Source organism: Xenopus laevis, chromosome 3L (genome assembly GCF_017654675.1).
Source record: "Xenopus laevis strain J_2021 chromosome 3L, Xenopus_laevis_v10.1, whole genome shotgun sequence".
Lineage (NCBI taxonomy): Eukaryota > Metazoa > Chordata > Amphibia > Anura > Pipidae > Xenopus > Xenopus laevis.
The window spans coordinates 159,115,889-159,138,377 of NC_054375.1; the positions used below are offsets into that span (position 1 = coordinate 159,115,889).

A 22,489-nucleotide genomic window follows, 5' to 3' on the forward strand; every position below is an offset into this window, starting at 1 on the left:
TTATGGAAATACAATAAAAATGATTACCTTGATAGAGGTTTATGGGTGCGTTGAGGATCCTTCTTGGAGATTCCATCTCTTCTCATACCTCTCCCTATAATTAAACTTGTCATCAAGTATCTGAGCACCCAGGTCAGATGGCGACACATTAAGGAGATCAGTGGGTGCCACAATGGTGCACAGGCAGCAACACCCAGTTGTTTAGGGTTTCATATAAACCTTTGCCTTAATTGAAGCCCCTGAAGCCCCTGCACCCAAAGAGAGGCTCCACTCTTTACTGGAAATGCTATAAATGGAACCTATAGGCTCGGGTAGCAAATTCCAAGGGTGCAAGGACCAATGTACAAAGAAATATGGTGCTTTGCTCTTGTTTTTGCACTTTGACCCTTTGTAAATGATCCTAAATTGGTGTTTTTTTCAGCCCGAACCACAGTACCAGGTAAGTTTGCAACTGTATATGTTAAATACTCCTGTGCTGTTCTTCCTTCTATGAAACAGCTCAGCAAGGTGCGTCAATTAAAAATGGTAAAATCCATGTTTTATTGTTTTTTTTAGGCAAAGGGTAACAATTTGCATAAACTGAATTTGCTGCACTGTGGCCCCAGCCTTTCATGGCACAGGGGCCCCAGCAACTCTTAGTTGCTTTTCTATGTGTCCTGATACGGAAACATGTTTTTCACACTTCTGTTTAATTAGTGAAAACCTCTCGGATATACAGGAGGTCATTTATGTAAAAGGGAAAAAACTTTTATTAGAATATAGGGGAAAGGCTCACATGCCTACTATGGCACTAAATCATGATCATGCCTATGAGTTTTCAATCTTTTTATGTCCTAATAAAAGCTTTTCCCTTTTCATAAATCACTACCTTCCTGTGTATTTGAGAAACTTTCAATATTTTGTGTTTTAACACACAGACTCAGCCAGGCAATTACAGGGCCTGTAAGTCTGACATCTGTGGGGGCAAGTTATTTGAAGATCTGTTAAGGCATCACATTTGTGGTTGTTATTTGGAGCATGGCACAATAATTAGGAATCAGGTAGCCTTCATGGGGTGGGGGGCAAATCATGCCAAAGATTTTTGCTTGCATTTGTGATGTAGTAAGTAGGAAGGAACACATAGGGGGTTATTTATCAAGGTCCGAATTTATCTCAGTTTTTCTAATACAACTCCAAGCAACTCCGAATTCCCGAATGGATCTTATTTATGAAGAAAAAAGCCAGAAAAAATAGGGTCGGGCAAAACTTCCAAGCTTTCCCTGAGTTTTCCGCAAAAACTAAGATTTTGTCGTTGAGTTTCCGGAGTTTTTTGCTCTGAAACCCCAAAATCATCGGATATCAGTACGAACATCAGTGCAGACACCGGGACATTGTCCATTGACTTATACAGGACCTCAAGAGCTTTTAGATGTGGGGGTTTCGGATTCAATGTTTTTAAACCACCGGACTTTAATAAATCTCAAAAAATAGTTTTTTTTATGCTCCGAAAACTACGAATTATTCGAGGTTCGGATATTCGGAGATTGCTAAATAACCCCCATAATGAGCTACTGGTATCAATACTCAGCACAATATTAACAAGGGACTGGTCCAACTGCCCCTCTTTTTGCATCTGCAGGGAGTTTTTTCAGTTTTGAGGCAAAAATGATGCTAAAAACAATTAAATGTAATGAAAAAGAAGACAATATAGCGGATATCTATCTATATAAAAAGCAGAAGTGATGTAAGTTCCATACAATTTCCTTGACTTCCTCGTTTGTGTTGCTCAGTGAGACGGGGAGCAGTGATTGTGCACAGTCAGGTCCAAGAGACTCCCAACTGGTGAGTTCATTCATTATATTCCGCTTTACTTTATTTACATTTTCTTTTTAAAAATCTCAGAATCTTTTTATTACAATTTACTGGTAGATTTTTTTGTAATCTTTAATGACTCTGTACATGAAATAAAAGAAGAAGAGAACGTTAACATATTCTCCGTTATAAAGCTACTGTAACTTAATAGTAAGATGGTCTACTATAAAATAGTAAATGGTTCCAACAGCAGAAAGGTATTAGGTGTTCCCTTGTGAAGTGCCAAAATCTTGTCTTCCTATTCCTTGGTGAATAGTTTTGGCTACTGCTACAATTCAATTCTTATCCCCACCACAATGCATTGGCATGACTTGCCTGATATCATCAACGGAAAATATAAAACAGCCCTGATAATCTGATAATGCAAATACAATGTGCAAAAATCTTCATGTTTTTTGCACGATGCAGTATTTTCTCTCAAATTACCAGCATATTTCAAAGAAGTTTGCACAAAATTTACTAAATTGGCATCTGCATTGGTAAATCAAGTGCACACCTTGACTTGCTGGCAAGAATGTGGGCGAGAGTTGGGTTTAGTGAGCCGTCCATTAGGTGCAAGTCAGTTGGGTGAGTAGTAGGTGCAACATGGACAGGGACGTAACATCTCATCAAGACGGATCTTCAATCTAAGGCTCCCCTGTATCTCCTGTACTTGCATTTAAATGGAGGAGGTGTAGATGCAAAAACTTTTGTGAAGAACATTCCTAATCAATTTTGCACCGTACCTTGCATCAGTAATTTATCCCTTCAAAGCACCAATTCAAAATCCCTTCCTTGGTCACAAATGTTCTGGTATTTTGAGGGTATTTTTGATTATGGCTAATGATGACCATGTAACGGAACATTTTGGTGTAAAGATCATTCAATTTGTGTTATTTATGTTGTGTAATGGTGATTCTATCATAAACTGTGATTTCTAATTACCGAAACATTGCATTCAGTTCACATAGTAACTTTGGGGTCCATTTATAAAACCTTGATTTATTCTTGTAGAATTTTTAGGGGGAACACTCACATTTTGAGAGATTTATTATACCCCAAAGCTGCTAAAGATCCCAATCCCAAATGACTCCATCATGTACAAGTCAATGGCAGATGTCCCTGAAGTCGTGACATTATGACCGACGCTGGATAACCCGATAAAGTCGGGGTTTCGGGCGACAACTCTAAAAAATCGTTCAATTCGGGCACAATCCATATGATACAAATTGAAGCTTGATTTTGAGTTAAATTTGTGGATGGGATTTAGGTCGCGTTCGGGTTTTAATAAATAACCCCCAAATCTATCTGCACCCGATCCCTTATAAAACTGGCAGGAAAACCACATTTTTCTGCTTCTGCAAACTCACTCTGCTTATCTGATCTGTTCATTTATACGGAATAGAACTGCTTTAAAGTGTCTTTTTTATGCTTATCAGAATTGTGCTGCAATAAATGAGCAGTTTATTATAAATGATGAAGAAGATTTCAAATCCAACCAACAGTTTAACGAAGGGCAATTAAAGTCGTCAGGAATCCACAGCTCCCTTATCCTTATGGAAGTCAAACTTGGATCGATACTTTTAGTTTTTATTGGTTTGAACAAACATATATATATATATAAAACATCCTTTATTGAATTAAAAACCTGCGTCTGCTTCCAGACCGGTAATGCTTGAACCCTAGTTTGGTGGAGCACCTAGAAAACTAGATAATACACCACAATTGACATCAAAGAGAAAAGTAGGAACACACGGGCAGATTGTATGCAGAGACTGCCCCACTTGAGCTTACTAGTGGCCGGTTGTAAGGGGTAAATGGAGCAGGTACAACTCTCCTATAAACCTGTCCTGTTATAAAATGCTACAGATAAACAAGCAGGTCACAGAGATCAGGGTTATTCTTTATTCCTTTACTGCATGTGATTAAACAGGGCAAACACATTACCATCAATGATCTTTAGGCGGTTACCGTATATGAACATTTGACCTGCTTTATTAACCAAGCCATCTTCAAACTCCTTGTTTGAGTCAAAGTCCATAATAAATCAAACTTCTTATGATGTTTCCCCTTTAATGTGTCTAACAGGATTCTTCAGGATGATGGATAATGTGTATTCGAACATCGATTTCATAAAGGAAGAGAAAAAAACTGCAGAAATAAGAAACTCCAGCACTAGAAAAACTAGTGGTAGGTCCTTCAACGAAAAGCCTGAAATTGGGGGGATGGGCAAGATATCAGAAAAAAAGAGCAATAGGCCAATATATCAAATTTTGTAGCCAGCCCAGACTTCAAAATCTTTGTGTGGTTTTGTATGAAGTACTAAAAAATTATCATAAAACCAAAAACATTCACAACTGAAACCAGCCAAGATGACAAAGAAGTCAATGGGGAGTGTATATTTACTGTAGAATTTTGGCAAGTGGACATTTACTTCCACAAAAATGTGACAACTTCAAATATCTTGAAAAGGCACCGCAAACACAGTAATTTTTCTTTTTTTGCACAACTGGACGCGATCGTGATTTACACCTTCATGAATACCAGGAGGTGTCGAGATGGAGATTATCAATGATTTTTTTGCTTGAAATTTGATAAATGTGCCAATTATTGTTAGAAATGTGCTTATTGCAAAGACAGGGTTACACACTTACACACTATTGTTTCATGCCCAGAAAGTACAAGGGCACTAAATGGCACAAAATTGTTCTCCTCTGTGTTTTTTGTCCAAGGTCTGGCTGTGCTCGTTTGATGGATAAAAAACACAAAACGAAGACACCTCCATCCTTACTGCCTGCTCTCTAACTTGCTTGTCTAAAGAATGGGAGGGAGAGTGGGTTCTAAGGATGTAGTACTGGAGCACCTTAATATTAAATGAAAACCATCTTTATTGAAACTTTGGCTCAATTACAAAGGCCAAGTATGAAATGAGATAATTTTGGTTGAGAATGCATGATGATCTTTAAGACTTGTCATCTCTTTTCTCTCCCAATCTTCTTCAGCTTCTAGAATTTCCCAGCGGGTTCCATCATCCACCCTGCGCCTCCTCTGTGGACTCTCTGCCCTCTGTGTTGTTCTCCTCATCCTCAATATCACTGTCACCTTCACAAGTAAGTAGTAGGAGCCATTCTCTGAGGTGTCAAACCTTAGTGCTATCACTCTGCAAAGTACAACTTTCAGTTGCTGGTCTTGGTTGTGGTCACCAGAGATATTGTCTTCAACTCTTTCTGTTCAGAAGTGGTCAATCTGATTTATTAGAGGCCCAACTCATTCACCCCATTGCTATGAGATGGAAAAAAAACATCATCTACATTTGTACAAAATGGATATTAGTGTGACAGAGTACTTTAGCGCTAGGACTTTTTGGCCAGATCAGAATGCAGTAGGGTAGTACGAGGGCAATGCTATTCCTTTAAAGTTGTAATGTAAGGGGTTTCATTGCAAGTAGGAGGATTGTGTTGAGAAGACACAAAAATTCCTAAACAAAACATGCACCATATTCCAAGTTCTTAAGTTCTTTCTTCCTTCTGTTCTCTGTATTGTATCATTTAACATTTCTGCTTAATACTAACTGACATTTTGTTATTTCAAAGTCTAGAGTTCATCCAAACTCAAATGTAAAAAAAAACAGAAGTTCCCTCACTTCTTGGTAAGGATAAGAGATTGTGTAAAAGGTAAAAGATTTCTAGAATGGACCAGAATATCCAGCCACAAAGAATGGATCCACCTCTAAAAACCACATTTATCCCTCCCACGGGTACTATAGCCCACGGATCCCCAACCTTTATTTACCAGTGATCAACATTCAGATGTAAAAAGAGTTGGGGAGCAACACAAGCATGAAAAAAATCCTGGAGGTGCCAAATAAGAGCTGTGATTGGCTATTGGTAGTGCCTATATGGACTGGACACCTACATGAGCCTCTGTCTGACAGTAAACCTGTTTTTTATGCACCAAAACTTACCTCCAAGCCAGTAACTCAAAAATAAGTTCCTGCTTTGAGGCCACTGGAAGCAACATCCATGGGGTTGATGAATAACATATTGCACACAAGCCACTGGTTGGGGATCCCTGCTATAGTCCAAGGTTCGCTCATAGATATGGTTCATATATATACAGATATTTTAAATATTTGGGTACAGACAACTTATTTCTAATTTTGGTTCTGTACATGACCACAATTAATTTTAAATGAAGCAACTCAGATGCAGTTGAACTGCAGACTTTCAGCTTTAATTCAGTGGGTTGAACAAAAAGATTGCATAAAAATGTGAGGAACTAAATCAATTTTTAACACAATCACTTCATTTCAAGGGCTCAAAAGTAATTGGACAATTGAGTCAAAGGCAATTTCATGGGCAGGTGGGGGCAGTTCCTTTGTGGAGTGTAGGTGGGTCTGTATTGTAAGAACTGGTGCTGTGTTATTGACCGTCTGTATGTGGAAGATCATGCAAAGCTAAAAGTGACATGGTTTTCCTGAAGACTTGAAGACACCAGAAACCCAAGAAAATTTCAAGAAAAAACAAGTTGAGTGAGACCAGACAAGTCCATGTCCTGAGTGTTATAATCCAGTCCTGGATTTTTTTAAATTCACTCATAGCTCCACACATAAAATGGTAACATGACCTAAGGTTTCATAAATGTATGGAATGTATCATTATCACACTCATGACATGGGGCATTTACATACTACATGATATTTGTATCTGCTGGTATAGTTTTGGTGCCATTTTATGATATTGCATTATCTAAGCCTCCACTGGCTTGACTTCAACACCTTTATTATTATCATTATCATTAATAATAATAATAATAATAATAATAATAATAACATGTATTTACAAAGCTCAACCACACTCTGCAGGGCTGTACAATAATTCAAAGGCATAATTCAAACTTTTTGTTTACTGTTCCTTTCATTTTTCAGTAGCAGCCTAAACCTGCAAGTTCACTTAAATATCAAAAATCTTTGTTTCCTTTATTTACTTATATTGTTATTTCAGAATCTTCTCCCAATTGTTCGAATGTCATGAAGACAGAAGTGATCTCTGATTCTGGTAATGGTCGCTATTCATGTTTCCCAGTCTGGTCCAGTCCTACACCATACCTACATCATATCTAACTAAGTCCGCATGAATGTGTTGATTCAGAGTCCACTGACCATTCTCCTCCTCATTCTGCTATAATTGTATGTCTACCACTGTATGAGAACTCCCCCCCCAACTTTGTCATTGGTTCCATGTGTACCAAGACACCAGGGTTGTTCCACCACATGCAAAACCCTAGTACAAGGCAAGTAGCAGACTGTTCTACCACATGCAGAACCCTAGCATCAGGCAAGCAGCAGACTCTTCCACCACATGAGGAACCCTAGCACCAGGAAAGCAGCAGACTGTTCCACCACATGCAGAACCTTAGCACCAGGCAAGCAGCAAACTGTTCCACCACAGGTAGAAGAACACTAGCAGCAGGCAAGCAGCAGACTGTTCCACCACATGCAGAACACTAGCACCATGCAAGCAGCAGACTGTTCCACCACATACAGAAGCCTAGCACCAGGCAATACAATTGTCTGTTTGTGTTACTTGCCGTAATTTGTCATAAAATTTTCTACACAAATCTTGGGGTTTGTTTCCACATATGGATACATCCCTTGGCTTGACCCTATAGCCATCGACCAAACCTTACCTGTCCATGTTCTACAATATTTAAGGGTACACAAGATATTCCCATTAGTTCTCTTGCATTGTGCCCATGGCATCTGTACATGACCACTCATTTCCCTGACATGACAGACCACCCGACTGCCCAGGCCAGCTAGAAACGATGATCCTTCCCATCTTAGAGTTGCCATGTAAAACTCAAGTATTGCTAATGCTAAAAACATTTGCATCTGTTCCCCAGATTCCATGAGCACCCCCTGCCCAGAGGACTGGTCTCTGTCTTCTGGCAAATGCTACTACTTCTCCAATGTGCCTGTATCCTGGGAGGAGGCAAAACACGCGTGTGAGAAGAAGAAATCAAACTTGATTGTGATCAACAGCAAAACGGAACAGGTGGGCAAATGTGCAAATATGAGCATCCCATTATTGGGGTACAGGATGAGGTATCTTCAATTTACAGATAGGGATGTAGGTGAATGATGATGTATTCAGAGCATGGGGGCAGTATAGTGTAATACAATAATAATAATCATAATGAGTGAATGGAATTGTGAATTAAATGGTAAAGAAAGAGATTGGATACCATATTGTTTTTTTAGGGGAGATGAACTAAAGTCTATTTTATTTCATCAGGACTATGCCGTGAAGATCAGCTTGGGACAGTACACATGGATTGGACTCACTGAGATTGACAATGAATGGAAATGGGTGGACGGAACCCCCTATAATTCCAAACAAACGTGAGGCCCAGAAGCTGAGTATTCCTCTCGGTGGGATGTGGCTACTCCACAACTGTCTGTGTCTTTCCAGTGTAGCAAAATATTGTCTGACTCTCGTGATGTTCTTGCTATACAAATGGGCAAAAAGAAACCCCATAACATGCTGGACCTTGATAAACCCAACACCAACATATTAAATGGATTGGGGGGTGTTCATTGAGTCCAATTAAAGATTCCTTCTCATTGTCTTGACCAATTAATAATACAAAGCTCTGGTTCTTCCTCCATGTATTGTATCCTTCAATATTAGTTCTGCTATTTACCCAAGAGAATCATCTGTAGGTAATTGGGGTGTCTTCTTCTATTACTCAAGATGCTATTAGTACTGTTCAGGTACAGCAGTGCACCCACCATCAGCATTTGTTTGAAAAATGTTCCAGACACTGAAGAAATGGAGATAAAACAAACATTTCCCAGACATTCATCTTATATTGTCATCATGTTCCACCATGCCACTCCTTGGTCAATAACAGGACATTATCAACCGAAATGAATGCTATGACATGATTTAATGAGGTGTTCTGTGACCTTCCATGTTTGAGCATGCCATATCAAAACAAAGTTTACTACATATGTACTTTTCACTCCTCAGTCTACTCAACGAAAGGCTCTATATGAGTCTTCATTTTATAGGTAGTTGAATTCCAAGCTTGGGCTGTTACGGGTTCTTCCATAATAAAAAAGGAAGGTCTAATGATTTTAGATTTAATAATGAACAATCAAGTGTCTTGCAAAGGTTGAACCCCATGTTTCCTTACTAAAGGAGACCAGTCTTAAAGAGTATAATGACCCCCCGTTTTAGATAATTGTTCAGCATTTAGGCAAGACAGGGCCAATGTGCCTTACTATAATGACTAACATGAATTGATCTACCATCCATGTTTTAACACAACAAATATACCATTTATATGACTTCTCTCCTAACATTAATGTATATAGAAGCTCACTATATTCTCTCTGTATTGAAGGTACTGGAAAGAGGGGCAACCCAATAACTGGTCTGGCCATCTACTACCTGGAGGTGAAGACTGTGCCCAGATCCAGTTTGGAGGCCAGTGGAATGACGAGCACTGCAGCAATCCATGGCGGTACATTTGTGAGAAGAAGTCAGAAGTATAATTCATTGATACAAAAATAAAAATGAGCTGAGACCCCACTGTCTGCCAAAGGTTTTTCCTAATAATTGGAATAAAAAAAATTTGCACTTTATCCCAAATGCACGTGAATATTTAGCTGCTACTCTTGTGGCAAAGCCATTGTGGTCCAACTAGTCACAACTCAGATTTCCTTTGCAGCACTCATTTTTGGAATCCCTTATGCGGAAACCTTTTTTCCTAAAAGCTCTTCCCATAGGCACTTCCCCTTGGGTCCATTATAAGAAAATAATTCTTATTTTTAAAAACGATTTACTTTTTCTCTGTGATAAAAAAGCCATAACTTGTGGAGGCGGGGTAAATGGATTTTGGTTGACGGTTGATGCTTTGGATATCGGCTAAATCTGTGCAGAAACAAAGCATGGTGATGCAAGGTCACAGATTTTAAGGTAATGGTGACAGGTCCCCTTGATTGAGTAATAATGAATTTGGCCCAGTCTATTAGAGTGCATGAATCTCCGTTCTGCTCATACAGTATCACAAGTATCTGATGCTGGTTTTCCCACCACCAGAAGAAACCAATGCCATTTGTACAGGTAACACATGTAAGGGTCAAGTAAATTGGACTAACTTGCTAACTTGCAAGACTCCGGTTGAGCCCTATAATCCTCAGGGTGAGCCCTCACAATGTTGCGGAGGCAGGGTGTTGTACAACTGTAACTTTATGTAGTGCACAATAATTGGGCACCAAGTGGTTCTTTGAACAATAACTGAACTGATTTATTAATGCAGATCCACATGGGAGACAATATAGAAGACAACAATGGTGTAACAGTCAATACAAGGCAATCCAATTGTAGGGTCTTCCCTCTAATAGTGCTTGGGGGGGGGATATCAGTCTACCCAGAGTTTCTCCTGTTTCCTCTGGAGACACTTCTTATGTGGAACCCAGGTGGGATCTATTTAAGTCCCTATCACTTGTCTCTGGTTCCCTGACTAGGCAACAATGCCTTTGGGATCGAATTCCTGAAATCACTCCTCGGTGGAGCCAAAGCTGCTCAATATAGGTAACCCTAATCCTGCTTTCTCTCCTAGAGAGGCAATCACAGGATTGAGCCAACCCTTACTAGTCCTGACTAATGATGATGGCTTCACGGGAGGTTAAATTCACTTAGGAGGGGTTCAGGGACACAGCCGGGGTGAAAGCCTCTGTCAGAAAAACCTCCGGAGCCCACATGGCTAAAGCATTACATATTATAGCACAATAGCACAATAGCTAGGGGTCATACCGTGACCCAGGAAATGGGGAATTGCTCCCTTCTTTAAACTAAGGGTCCCCTTGTGCCCAATCCTTAGGAGAAGGCAAAGGAAATGGGGATACATTTATCAGTCCTGTACACACAGATAACAAAAGTTGCAAAAATAACTCACCAAATTTGAAGCTCCAGGTGAACCTGGCCCAAGCCCTCAGCAAAGGGAACAGAAATCCATATGTATGCAAGAACGGGACAGGCACTCACCCAAAATATGTTTTAAATGCAAAAATATTCATTTAGATATTGTCTTAACTGCCGTACTCCAAGAAGAAGAGCTTGTGGAGCATAAAACTGTGAATAATAACCCTAATAAAGATGATTTTAGTTATTACATATTTCAGGGTGACCTGTATGGTTTGTGAGTGTATGTCCTACTCTAAATGGATTTCCCAGTGTTTGTAATCAATAAAAATGATTACCTTGATAGAGATTTATGGGTACCTTGAGGATCCTTCTTGGAGATTCCATCTCTTCTCATACCTCTCCCTATAATGAAACTTGTCATCAAGTATCTGAGCACCCAGGTCAGATGGCGACACATTAAGGAGATCAGTGGGTGCCACAATGGTGCACAGGCAGCAACACCCAGTTGTTTAGGGTTTCATATAAACCTTTGCCTTTATTGAAACCCCTGAAGCCTAATAAAACTTCAAGCATTAACACAAAAGTGAAAACACCTACCTGCACCCAAAGAGAGGCTCCACTCTTTACTGAAAATGCTATAAATGGAACCTATAGGCTCAGGTAGCAAATTCCAAGGGTGCAAGGACCAATGTACAAAGAAATATGGTGCTTTGCTCTTGTTTTTGCACTTTGACCCTTTGTTTGTAAATGATCCTAAATTGGTGTTTTTTTCAGCCTGAACCACAGTACCAGGTAAGTGTGCAACTGTATATGTTAAATACCCCTGTGCTGTTCTTCCTTCTATGAAACAGCTCAGCAAGGTGAGTCAATTAAAAATGGTAAAATCCATTTTTTATTGTTTTTTTTTTGTGAAAGGGTAACAATTTGCATAAACTGAATTTGCTGCACTGTGGCCCCAGCCTTTCATGGCACAGGGGCCCCAGCAACTCTTAGATGCTTTTCTATGTGTCCTGATAAGCAAACATGTTTTTCACGCTTCTGTTTAATTAGTGAAAACTTCTCGGATTTACAGGAGGTCATTTATGTAAAAGGGAAAAAACTTTTAGTAGAATATAGGGGAAAGGCTCACATGCCTACTATGGCACTAAATCATGATCATGCCTATGAGTTTTCAATGTTTTTATGTCCTAATAAAAGCTTTTCCCTTTTCATAAATTACTACCTTCCTGTGTATTTGAGAATCTTTCAATCTTTTGTGTTTTAATACACAGACTCAGCCAGGCAATTACAGGGCCTGTAAGTCTGACATCTGTGAGGGCAAGTTATTTGAAGATCTGTTAAGGCATCACATTTGAGGTTGTGTTTTGGAGCATGGCACAATAATTAGGAAACAGGTAGCCTTCATGGGGGGGGGGGGCAAATCATGCCAAAGATTTTTACTTGCATTTGTGATGTAGTAAGTAGGAAGGAACACATAGGGGGTTATTTATCAAGGTCCGAATTTATCTCAGTATTTCTGATATCCAACTCCGAGCAACTCAGAATTCCCGAATGGACCTTATTTATGAATAAAAAAAGCCAGAAAAAATAGGGTTGGGCAAAACTACTGAGCTTTCCCTGAAAACTCCAAATTGTTCTGAGTTTTCTGCAAAAACTAAAAAATTTTCAGAGTTTCCGGAGTTTTTTACGCTAAAACCCCAAAATCATTGGATATTGGTACGAGCATCAGTGCAGACACTGGGACCTTGTCCATTGACTTATACAGGACCTTGAGAGCTTTTAGATGCCAGGGTTTTGGATTCAACGTTTTTAGACCACCAGACTTTCATAAATCCCAAAAAATTCGTAGTTTTATTTTTTTTTGCTCTGAAAACTACGAATTATTAGTGGTTTGGATATGCGGAGCTTGATAAATAACCCCCATAATGAGCTACTGGTATCAATACTCAGTACAATATTAACAAGGGACTGGTCCAACCGCCCCTCTTTTTGCATCTGCAGGGAGTTTTTTCAGTTTTGAGGCAAAAATGAAGCTAAAAACATAATGTAATGAAAAAGAAGACAATATAGCTGTTATCTCTATATAAAAAGCAGAAGTGATGTAAGTTCGATACAATTTCCTTGACTTCCTCGTTTGTGTTGCTCAGTGAGACGGGGAGCAGTGATTGTGCACAGTCAGGTCCAAGAGACTCCCAACTGGTGAGTTCATTCATTATATTCCGCTTTACTTTATTTACATTTTCTTTTTAAAAAATCTCAGAATCTTTTTATTACAATTTACTGGTAGATTTTTTTGGAATCTTTAATGACTCTGTACAAAATGTGAAATAAAAGAAGAAGAGAAGGTTATCATATTCTCCGTTATAAAGCTACTGTAACTTAATAGTAGGATGGTCAACTATAAAATAGTAAATGGTTCCAACAGCAGAAAGGTATTAGGTGTTCCCTTGTGATGGTGCCAAAATCTTGTCTTCCTATTCCTTGGTGAATAGTTTTGGCTACTGCAACAATTCAATTCTTATCCCCACCACAATGCACTGGCATGACTTGCCTGATATCATCAATGGAAAACATAAAACAGCTCTGATAAATTGTTAATGCAAATACAATGTGCAAAAACGAACAAATTACCAGCGTATTTCAAAGAAGTTTGCACAAAATTTACCAAATTGGACATAAATTGGCATCTGCATTGGTAAATCAAGTGCACACCTTGACTTGCTGGCAAGAATGTGGGCGAGAGTTGGGTTTAGTGAGCCGTCCATTAGGTGCAAGTCAGTTGGGTGAGTAGTAGGTGCAACATGGACAGGAATGTAACATCTCATCAAGACGGATCTTTATTCTAAGGCTCCCCTGTATCTCCTGTACTTGCATTTAAATGGAGGAGGTGTAGATGCAAAAATTTTGCGAAGAACATTCCTAATCAATTTTGCAATTTATTTGATATAATTATAATTTATCCCTTCAAAGCACCAATCCACGGTGATATTTTTACCAACATTGGGCAGATTTGCACCTGGACAGTAACCCATGACAACCAATCACATTTGCCTTCCTTGGTCACAAATGTTCTGGTATTTTGAGGGTATTTTTGATTATGGCTAATGATGACCATGTAACGGAACATTTTTGTGTAAAGATCATTCCATTTGTGTTATTTATGTTGTGTAATGGTGATTCTATCATAAACTGTGATTTCTAATTACTGTAACATTGCATTCAGTTCACATAGTAACTTTGGGGCTCATTTATTTAAACCTTGATTTTTTCTTGTACAGTTTTTAAAGGGAAAACTCACATTTTGAGAGATTTATTATACCCCAAAGCTGCTAAAAATCCCAATCAAAAATGACTCCATCATGTACAAGTCAATGGCAGATGTCCCTGAAGTCGTGACATTGTGACCGACGCTGGATAACCCGATAAAGTCGGGGTTTCGGGCGACAACTCTAAAAAATCGTTCAATTCGGGCACAATCCATATGATACGAATTGAAGCTCGATTTTGAGTTAAATTTGTGGATGGGATTTAGGTCGGGTTCGGGTTTTAATAAATAACCCCCAAATTTATCTGCACCCGATCCCTTATAAAACTGGCAGGAAAACCACATATTTCTGCTTCTGCAAACTCACTCTGCTTATCTGATCTGTTCATTTATAAGGAATAGAACTGCTTTAAAGTGTCTTTTTTATGCTTATCAGAATTGTGCTGCAATAAATGAGCAGTTTATTATAAATGATGAAGAAGATTTCAAATCCAACCAACAGTTTAACGAAGGGCAATAAAAGTCGTCGGGAATCCACAGCTCCCTTATCCTTATGGAAGTCAAACTTGGAACGATACTTTTAGTTTTTATTGGTTTGAACAGACATATATATATATATATAAAACATCCTTTTTCGAATTAAAAACCTGCGTCTGCTTCCAGACCGGCAATGCTTGAACCCTAGTTTGGTGGAGCACCTAGAAAATTAGAAAATACACCACAATTGAAAGAGAAAAGTAGGAACACACAGGCAGATTGTATGCAGAGACTGCCCCACTTGAGCTTACTAGTGGCCGGTTGTAAGGGGTAAATGGAGCAGGTACAACTCTCCTATAAACCTGCCCTGTTATAAAATGCTACAGATAAACAAGCAGGTCACAGAGATCAGGGTTATTCTTTATTCCTTGACTGCATGTGATTAAACAGGGCAAACACATTACCATCAATGATCTTTAGGGGGTTACCGTATATGAACATTTGACCTGCTTTATTAACCAAGCCATCTTCAAACTCCTTGTTTGAGTCAAGGTCCATAATAAATCAAACTTCTTATGACGTTTCCCCTTTAATGTGTCTAACAGGATTCTTCAGGATGATGGATAATGTGTATTCGAACATCGATTTCATAAAGGAAGAGGAAAAATCTGCAGAAATAAGAAACTCCAGCACTAGAAAAACTAGTGGTAGGTCCTTCAACGAAAAGCCTGAAATTGGGGGGATGGGCAAGATATCAGAAAAAAAGAGCAATGGGCCAATATATCAAATTTTGAAGCCAGCCCGGACCTCAAAATCTTTGTGTGGTTTTGTATGAAGTACTGAAAAATTATCATAAAAAAACAAAAACATTCACAACTGAAACCAGCCAAGATGACAAAGAAGTCAATAGGGAGTGTATATTTAGAATTTTGGCAAGTGGACATTTACTTCCACAAAAATGTGACAACTTCAAATATCTTGAAAAGGCACCGCAAACACAGTAATTTTCTTTTTTTGCACAACTGGACGCAATCGTGATTTACACCTTCATGAATACCAGGAGGTGTCGAGATGGAGATTATCAATGATTTTTTTGCTTGAAATTTGATAAATGTGCCAATTATTGTTAGAATTGTGATTATTGCAAAGACAGGGTTACACACTTATACACTTTTGTGTCATGCCCAGAAAGTACAAGGGCACTAAATGGCACAAAAATGTTCTCCTCTGTGTTTTTTGTCCAAGGTCTGGCTGTACTTGTTTGATGGATAAAAAACACAAAACTAAGACACCCCCATCCTTACTGCCTGCTCTCTAACTTGCTTGTCTAAAGAATGGGTGAGATAGGGAGGGAGAGTGGGTTCTAAGTATGTAGTACTGGAGCACCTTCATATTAAATGAAAACCATCTTGATTGAAACTTTGGCTCAATCACAAAGGCCAAGTATGAAATGAGATAATTTTGGTTGAGAATGCATGATGATCTTTAAGACTTGTCATCTCTTTTCTCTCCCAATCTTCTTCAGCTTCTAGAATGTCCCAGCGGGTTCCATCATCCACCCTGCGCCTCCTCTGTGGACTCTCTGCCCTCTGTGTTGTTCTCCTCATCCTCAATATCACTGTCACCTTCACAAGTAAGTAGTAGGAGCCATTCTCTGAGATGTTAAACTTTAGTACTATCACTCTGCAACTTTCAGTTGCTGGTCTTGGTTGGGGTCACCAGAGATATTGACTTCAACTCTTTCTGTTCAGAAGTGGTCAATCTGATTTATTAGAGACCCAACTCATTCACCCCATTGCTATGAGATGGAAAAAAAACATCATCTACATTTGTACAAAATGGATATTAGTGTGATAGATTACTTTAACTCTAGGACTTTTTGGCCAGATCAGAATGCAGTAGGGTAGTATGAGGGCAATGCTATTCCTTTAAAGTTGTAATGTAAGGGGTTTCATTGCAGGTAGGAGGATTGTGTTGAGAAGACACAATAATTCCTAAACAAAACATGCACCATATTCCAATAACTTAAAAGGGAAGTTCTTAAGTTCTTTCTTCCTTCTGTTCTCTGTATTGTATCATTTAACATTTCTGCTTAATACTAACTGACATTTTTCCTTCCATTTGAAAGTATTTGTTATTTCAAAGTCTAGAGTTTATCCAAACTCAATTGTAGAAAAAACAGAAGTTCCCTCACTTCTTGGTAAGGATAAGAGATTGTGTAGAAGGCAAAAGATTTCTAGAATGGACCAGAATATCCAGCCACAAAGAATGGATCCATCTCTAAAAACCACATTTATCCCTCCCACGGGTACTATAGCCCACAGGTCCCCAAACTTTATTTACCAGTGATCAACATTCAGATGTAAAAAGTGTTGGGGAGCAACACAAGCATGAAAAAAATCCTGGAGGTGCCAAATAAGAGCTGTGATTGGCTATTGGTAGTGCCTATATAGACTGGACGCCTACATGAGCCTCTGTCTGACAGTAAAACTGTTTTTTATGCACCAAAACTTACCACCAAGCCAGTAACTCAAAAATAAGTTCCTGCTTTGAGGCCACTGGAAGCAACATCCATGGGGTTGATGAATAACATATTGCACACAAGCCACTGGTTGGGGATCCCTGCTATAGTCCAAGGTTCGCTCATAGATATGGTTCATATATATACAGATATTTTAAATATTTGGGTACAGACAACTTTTTTCTAATTTTGGTTCTGTACATGACCACAATGAATTTTAAATGAAGCAACTCAGATGCAGTTGAACTGCAGACTTTCAGCTTTAATTCAGTGGGTTGAACAAAAAGATTGCATAAAAATGTGACAAATAGTGATGGGCGAATTTATTCGCCAGGCGCGAATTTGCGGCGAATTTGCGCGATTCGCGCCGAGCGAATAAATTCGCGAAACGCCCGCGAAAATTCGCGGTAAAAATTCGCCGGCGTCAAAAAAAAAATTTTCCGAAAAAAGGCGCCGGCGCCAAAAACGGGCGCCGGCGTCGGAAAAACGGGCGCCGGCGTCAAAAACGGGCGCCGGCGTAAAAAATGAGACGCCGGCGCCGTTTCGCGAATTTTTCGCCGTTTCGCGAATTTCGCGCGAAATTCGCGAATTTTTCGGCGAAACGGCGCAAATTCGCCCATCACTAGTGACAAACTAAATAATTTTTTAACACAATCACTTCATTTCAAGGGCTCAAAAGTAATTGGACAATTGAGTCAAAGGCTATTTCATGGGCAGGTGGGGGCAATTCCTTCGTGGAGTGTAGGTGGGTCTGTATTGTAAGAACTGGTGCTGTGTTATTGACCGTCTGTATGTGGAAGATCATGCAAAGCTAAAAGTGACATGGTTTTCCTGAAGTCTTGAAGACACCAGAAACCCAAGAAAATTTCAAGAAAAAACAAGTTGAGTGAGACCAGACAAGTCCATGTCCTGAGTGTTATAATCCAGTCCTGGATTTTTTTAAATTCACTCATAGCTCCACACATAAAATGGTAACATGACCTAAGGTTTCATAAATGTATGGAATGTATCATTATCAGACTCATGACATGGGGCATTTACATACTACAGGATATTTGTATCTGCTGGTATCGTTTTGGTGCCATTTTATGATATTGCATTATCTAAGCCTCCACTGGCTTGACTTCAACGCCTTTATTATTATCATTATCATTAATAATAATAATAATAATAATAATAATAACATGTATTTACAAAGCTCAACCACACTCTGCAGGGCTGTAAATAATTCAATGGCATAATTTATACTTTTTGTTTACTGTTCCTTTCATTTTTCAGTAGCAGCCTAAACCTGCAAGTTCTCTTAAATATCAAAAATCTTTGTTTCCTTTATTTACTTATATTGTTATTTCAGAATCTTCTCCCAATTGTTCGAATGTCATGAAGACAGAAGTGATCTCTGATTCTGGTAATGGTCGCTATTCATGTTTCCCAGTCTGGTCCAGTCCTACACCATACCTACACCATATCTAACTAAGTCCACATGAATGTGTTGATTCAGAGCCCACTGACCATTCTCCTCCTCATTCTGCTATAATTGTATATACAACTGCATATACAACTTGTGGACCTCCCTGTCATTATAAGTACCCCGACCCAAATCTCCTCCCCATTTTCCATTACTGTGCCCACTACCTCATCTAACCTGTCTTCCACAGAATCCTTTACTGACCCCCCCCACCTAGTTTACAATCTTATCCAACCCTCTAACCATCTTCTCCCCCAAAACAGCTGCACCATCATCATTGAGGTGCCTCCATCCCTGGCAAAGAGCTTTTAGTCAATGGAAAATCAGCCCAGTTAATCATAAACCCAAATTCTCTCTTTCTACACCTCTACAGATGGTCATTAATCTCCTGCTGTCTTCTTAACATTGCTCTGAGCAAATTACCTTGGAAGTCCTAATCCTCAACTTTTCCCATTTTTAAAATCATTCTTGAGAACTCCCCCCCCAACTTTGTCATTGGTTCAATGTGTACCAAGACAACAGGGTTGTTCCACCAAATGCGAACCCTAACACCAGGCAAGAACCCTAGCACAAGGCAAGCAGCAGACTGTTCCACCACATGCAAAACCCTAGCACAAGGAAAGCAGCAGACTGTTCTACCACATTCAGAACCCTAGCATCCGGCAAGCAGCAGACTCTTCCACCACATGAGGAACCCTAGCACCAGGAAAGCAGCAGACTGTTCCACCACATGCAGAACCCTAGCACCAGGCAAGCAGCAGACTCTTCCACCACATGAGGAACCCTAGCACCAGGAAAGCAGCAGACTGTTCCGCCACATGCAGAACCTTAGCACCAGGCAAGCAGCAAACTGTTCCACCACAGGCAGAAGAACACTAGCAGCAGGCAAGCAGCAGACTGTTCCACCGCACGCAGAACCCTAGCACCAGGCAAGCAGTAGACTGTTCCATCACACTCAGAACCCTAGCACCAGGCAAGCAGCAGACTGTTCCACCGCACACAGAACCCTAGCACCAGGCAAGCAGCAGACTGTTCCACCACATGCAGAACCCCAGCACCATGCAAGCAGCAGACTGTTCCACCACATGCAGAACCCTAGCACCAGGCAAGCAGCAGACTGTTCCACCACATACAGAAGCCTAGCACCAGGCAATACAATTGTCTGTTTGTGTTACTTGCCGTAATTTGTCATAAAATTTTCTACACAAATCTTGGGGTTTGTTTCCACATATGGATACATCCCTTGGCTTGACCCTATAGCCATCGAGCCAAACCTTACCTGTCCATGTTCTACAATATTTAAGGGTACCCAAGATACCCCCATTAGTTCTCTTGCATTGTGCCCATAGCATCTGTACATGACCACTCGTTTCCCTGACATGACAGACAGCCCGACTGCCCAGGCCAGCTAGAAACGATGATCCTTCCCATCTTAGAGTTGCCATGTAAAAGTCAAGTATTGCTAATGCTAAAAACATTTGCATCTGTTCCCCAGATTCCATGAGCACCCCCTGCCCAGAGGACTGGTCTCTGTTTTCTGGCAAATGCTACTACTTCTCCAATGTGCCTGTATCCTGGGAAGAGGCAAAACACGCGTGTGAGAAGAAGAAATCAAACTTGATTGTGATCAACAGCAAAACGGAACAGGTGGGCACATGTACAAATATGAGCATCCCATTATTGGGGTACAGGATGAGGTATCTTCAATTTACAGATATGGATGTAGGTGAATGATGATGTATTCAGAGCATGGGGGCAGTATAGTGTAATACAATAATAATAATCATAATGAGTGAATGGAATTGTGAATTAAATGGTTAAGAAAGAGATTGGATACCATATTGCTTTTTTAGGGGAGATGAACTAAAGTTCATTTTATTTCATCAGGACTATGCCGTGAAGATCAGCTTGGTACAGTACACATGGATTGGACTCACTGAGATTGACAATGAATGGAAATGGGTGGATGGAACCCCCTATAAATCCAAACAAACGTGAGGCCCAGAAGCTGAGTATTCCTCTCGGTGGGATGTGGCTACTCCACAATTGTCTGTGTCTTTCCAATGTAGCAAAATATTGTCTGACTCTTGTGATGTTCTTGCTATACAAATGCACAAAAAGAAACCCAAGAACATGCTGGACCATGATAAACCCAACACCAACATATTCTTCTCTGTGATTAAATAGTCTTGACCAATTAATAATACAAAGCTGTATTGTATCCTTCAGTATTAGTTCTGCTATTTACCCAAGAGAATCATCTGTTGGTAATTGGGGTGTCTTCTTCTATTACTCAAGATGCTATTAGTACTGTTCAGGTACAGCAGTGCACCCACCATCAGCATTTGTTTGACAAATTTTCTAGACACTGATCTGAAGAAATGGAGATAAAAACAAACATATATAAGACATTCATCTTATATTGTTGTCATGTTCCACCATGCCACTCCTTGGTCAATAACAGGTCATGATCAACCAAAATCAATGCTATGACGTGATTTAATGAGGTGTTCTGTGACCTTCCATGTTTGACCATGCCATATCAAAACAAGTTTACTACATATGTACTTTTCACTCCTCAGTCTACTCAACGAAAGGCTCTATATGAGTCTTCATTTTATAGGTAGTTGAATTCCATGCATGGGCTGTTACGGGTTCTTCCATAATAAAAAAGGAAGGTCTAATGATTTTAGATTTAATAATAAACAGTCAAGTGTCTTGCAAAGGTTGAACCCCATGTTTCCTTACTAAAGGAGACCAGTCTTAAAGAGTATAATGACCCCCCATTTTAGATAATTGTTCAGCATTTAGGCAAGACAGGGCCAATGTGCCTTACTATAATGGCTAACATGAATTGATCTACCATCCATGTTTTAACACAACAAATATACCATTTATATAACTTCTCTCCTAACATTAATGTATATAGAAGCTCACTATATTCTCTCTGTATTGAAGGTACTGGAAAGAGGGGCAACCCAATAACTGGTCTGGCCATCTACTACCTGGAGGTGAGGACTGTGCCCAGATCCAGTTTGGAGGCCAGTGGAATGACGAGCACTGCAGCAATCCATGGCGGTACATTTGTGAGAAGAAGTCAGAAGTTTAATTCATTGATACAAAAATAAAAATGAGCTGAGACCTCAGTCTGCCAAAGGTTTTTCCTAATAATTGGAATAAAAAAAATTTGCACTTTATCCCAAATGCACGTGAATATTTAGCTGCTACTCTTGTGGCAAAGCCATTGTGGTCCAACTAGTCACAACTCAGATTTCCTTTGCATCACTCATTTTTGGAATCCCTTATGCGGAAACCTTTTTTCCTAAAAGCTCTTCCCATAGGCACTTCCCCTTGGGTCCATTATAAGAAAATAATTTTTATTTTTAAAAACGATTTACTTTTTCTCTGTGATAAAAAAGCCATAACTTGTGGAGGCGGGGTAAATGGATTTTGGTTGACGGTTGATGCTTTGGATATCGGCTAAATCTGTGCAGAAACAAAGCATGGTGATGCAAGGTCACAGATTTTAAGGTAATGGTGACAGGTCCCCTTGATTGAGTAATAATGAATTTGGCCCAGTGTATTAGAGTGCATGAATCTCCGTTCTGCTCATACAGTATCACAAGTATCTGCTGTTGGTTTTCGTACGTTGAGGATCTTTCTTGGAGATTCCATCTCTTCTCATACCTCTCCCTATAATGAAACTTGTCATCAAGTATCTGAGCACCCAGGTCAGATGGCGACACATTAAGGAGATCAGTGGGTGCCACAATGGTGCACAGGCAGCAACACCCAGTTGTTTAGGGTTTTCATATAAACCTTTGCCTTTATTGAAGCCCCTGAAGCCTAATAAAACTTCAAGCATTAACACAAAAGTGAAACCACCTACTTGCACCCAAAGAGAGGCTCCACTCTTTAAATGGAAATGCTATAAATGGAATCTATAGGCTCAGGTAGCAAATTCCAAGGGTGCAAGGACCAATGTACAAAGA

General features: G+C 39.6%; 2 protein-coding genes across 2 annotated transcripts; both read left to right on the forward strand.

Moving 5' to 3' along the window:
• Nucleotides 1–1,764: 1,764 nt before the first annotated feature.
• LOC108710670 (C-type lectin domain family 10 member A) lies at nt 1,765–9,481 on the forward strand. The gene is made up of 7 exons (XM_018251783.2): nt 1,765–1,821; nt 3,919–4,020; nt 4,833–4,940; nt 6,834–6,887; nt 7,735–7,886; nt 8,127–8,233; nt 9,241–9,481. Exons 2-7 carry the CDS (start codon nt 3,930–3,932, stop codon nt 9,389–9,391), a joined length of 663 nt encoding a protein of 220 aa, XP_018107272.1. The 5' UTR covers nt 1,765–1,821; nt 3,919–3,929; the 3' UTR covers nt 9,392–9,481.
• A 3,427-nt stretch (nt 9,482–12,908) lies between these two features.
• LOC108710513 (asialoglycoprotein receptor 2) lies at nt 12,909–21,694 on the forward strand. The gene is made up of 7 exons (XM_041587405.1): nt 12,909–12,965; nt 15,114–15,215; nt 16,034–16,141; nt 18,384–18,437; nt 19,993–20,144; nt 20,385–20,491; nt 21,456–21,694. Exons 2-7 carry the CDS (start codon nt 15,125–15,127, stop codon nt 21,604–21,606), a joined length of 663 nt encoding a protein of 220 aa, XP_041443339.1. The 5' UTR covers nt 12,909–12,965; nt 15,114–15,124; the 3' UTR covers nt 21,607–21,694.
• Nucleotides 21,695–22,489: the final 795 nt, after the last annotated feature.

Coding starts and splice junctions, on each gene's coding strand:
- LOC108710670 (XM_018251783.2), top strand. CDS start 3,930: ATGATGGATAATGTGTATTCGAACATCGATTTCATAAAGGAAGAGAAA. Junction 4,021..4,832: donor CAGCACTAGAAAAACTAGTG/GTAGGTCCTTCA, acceptor AATCTTCTTCAG/CTTCTAGAATTTCCCAGCGG. Junction 6,888..7,734: donor AGAAGTGATCTCTGATTCTG/GTAATGGTCGCT, acceptor TCTGTTCCCCAG/ATTCCATGAGCACCCCCTGC.
- LOC108710513 (XM_041587405.1), top strand. CDS start 15,125: ATGATGGATAATGTGTATTCGAACATCGATTTCATAAAGGAAGAGGAA. Junction 20,145..20,384: donor TCAACAGCAAAACGGAACAG/GTGGGCACATGT, acceptor TTATTTCATCAG/GACTATGCCGTGAAGATCAG. Junction 20,492..21,455: donor CCCTATAAATCCAAACAAAC/GTGAGGCCCAGA, acceptor TCTGTATTGAAG/GTACTGGAAAGAGGGGCAAC.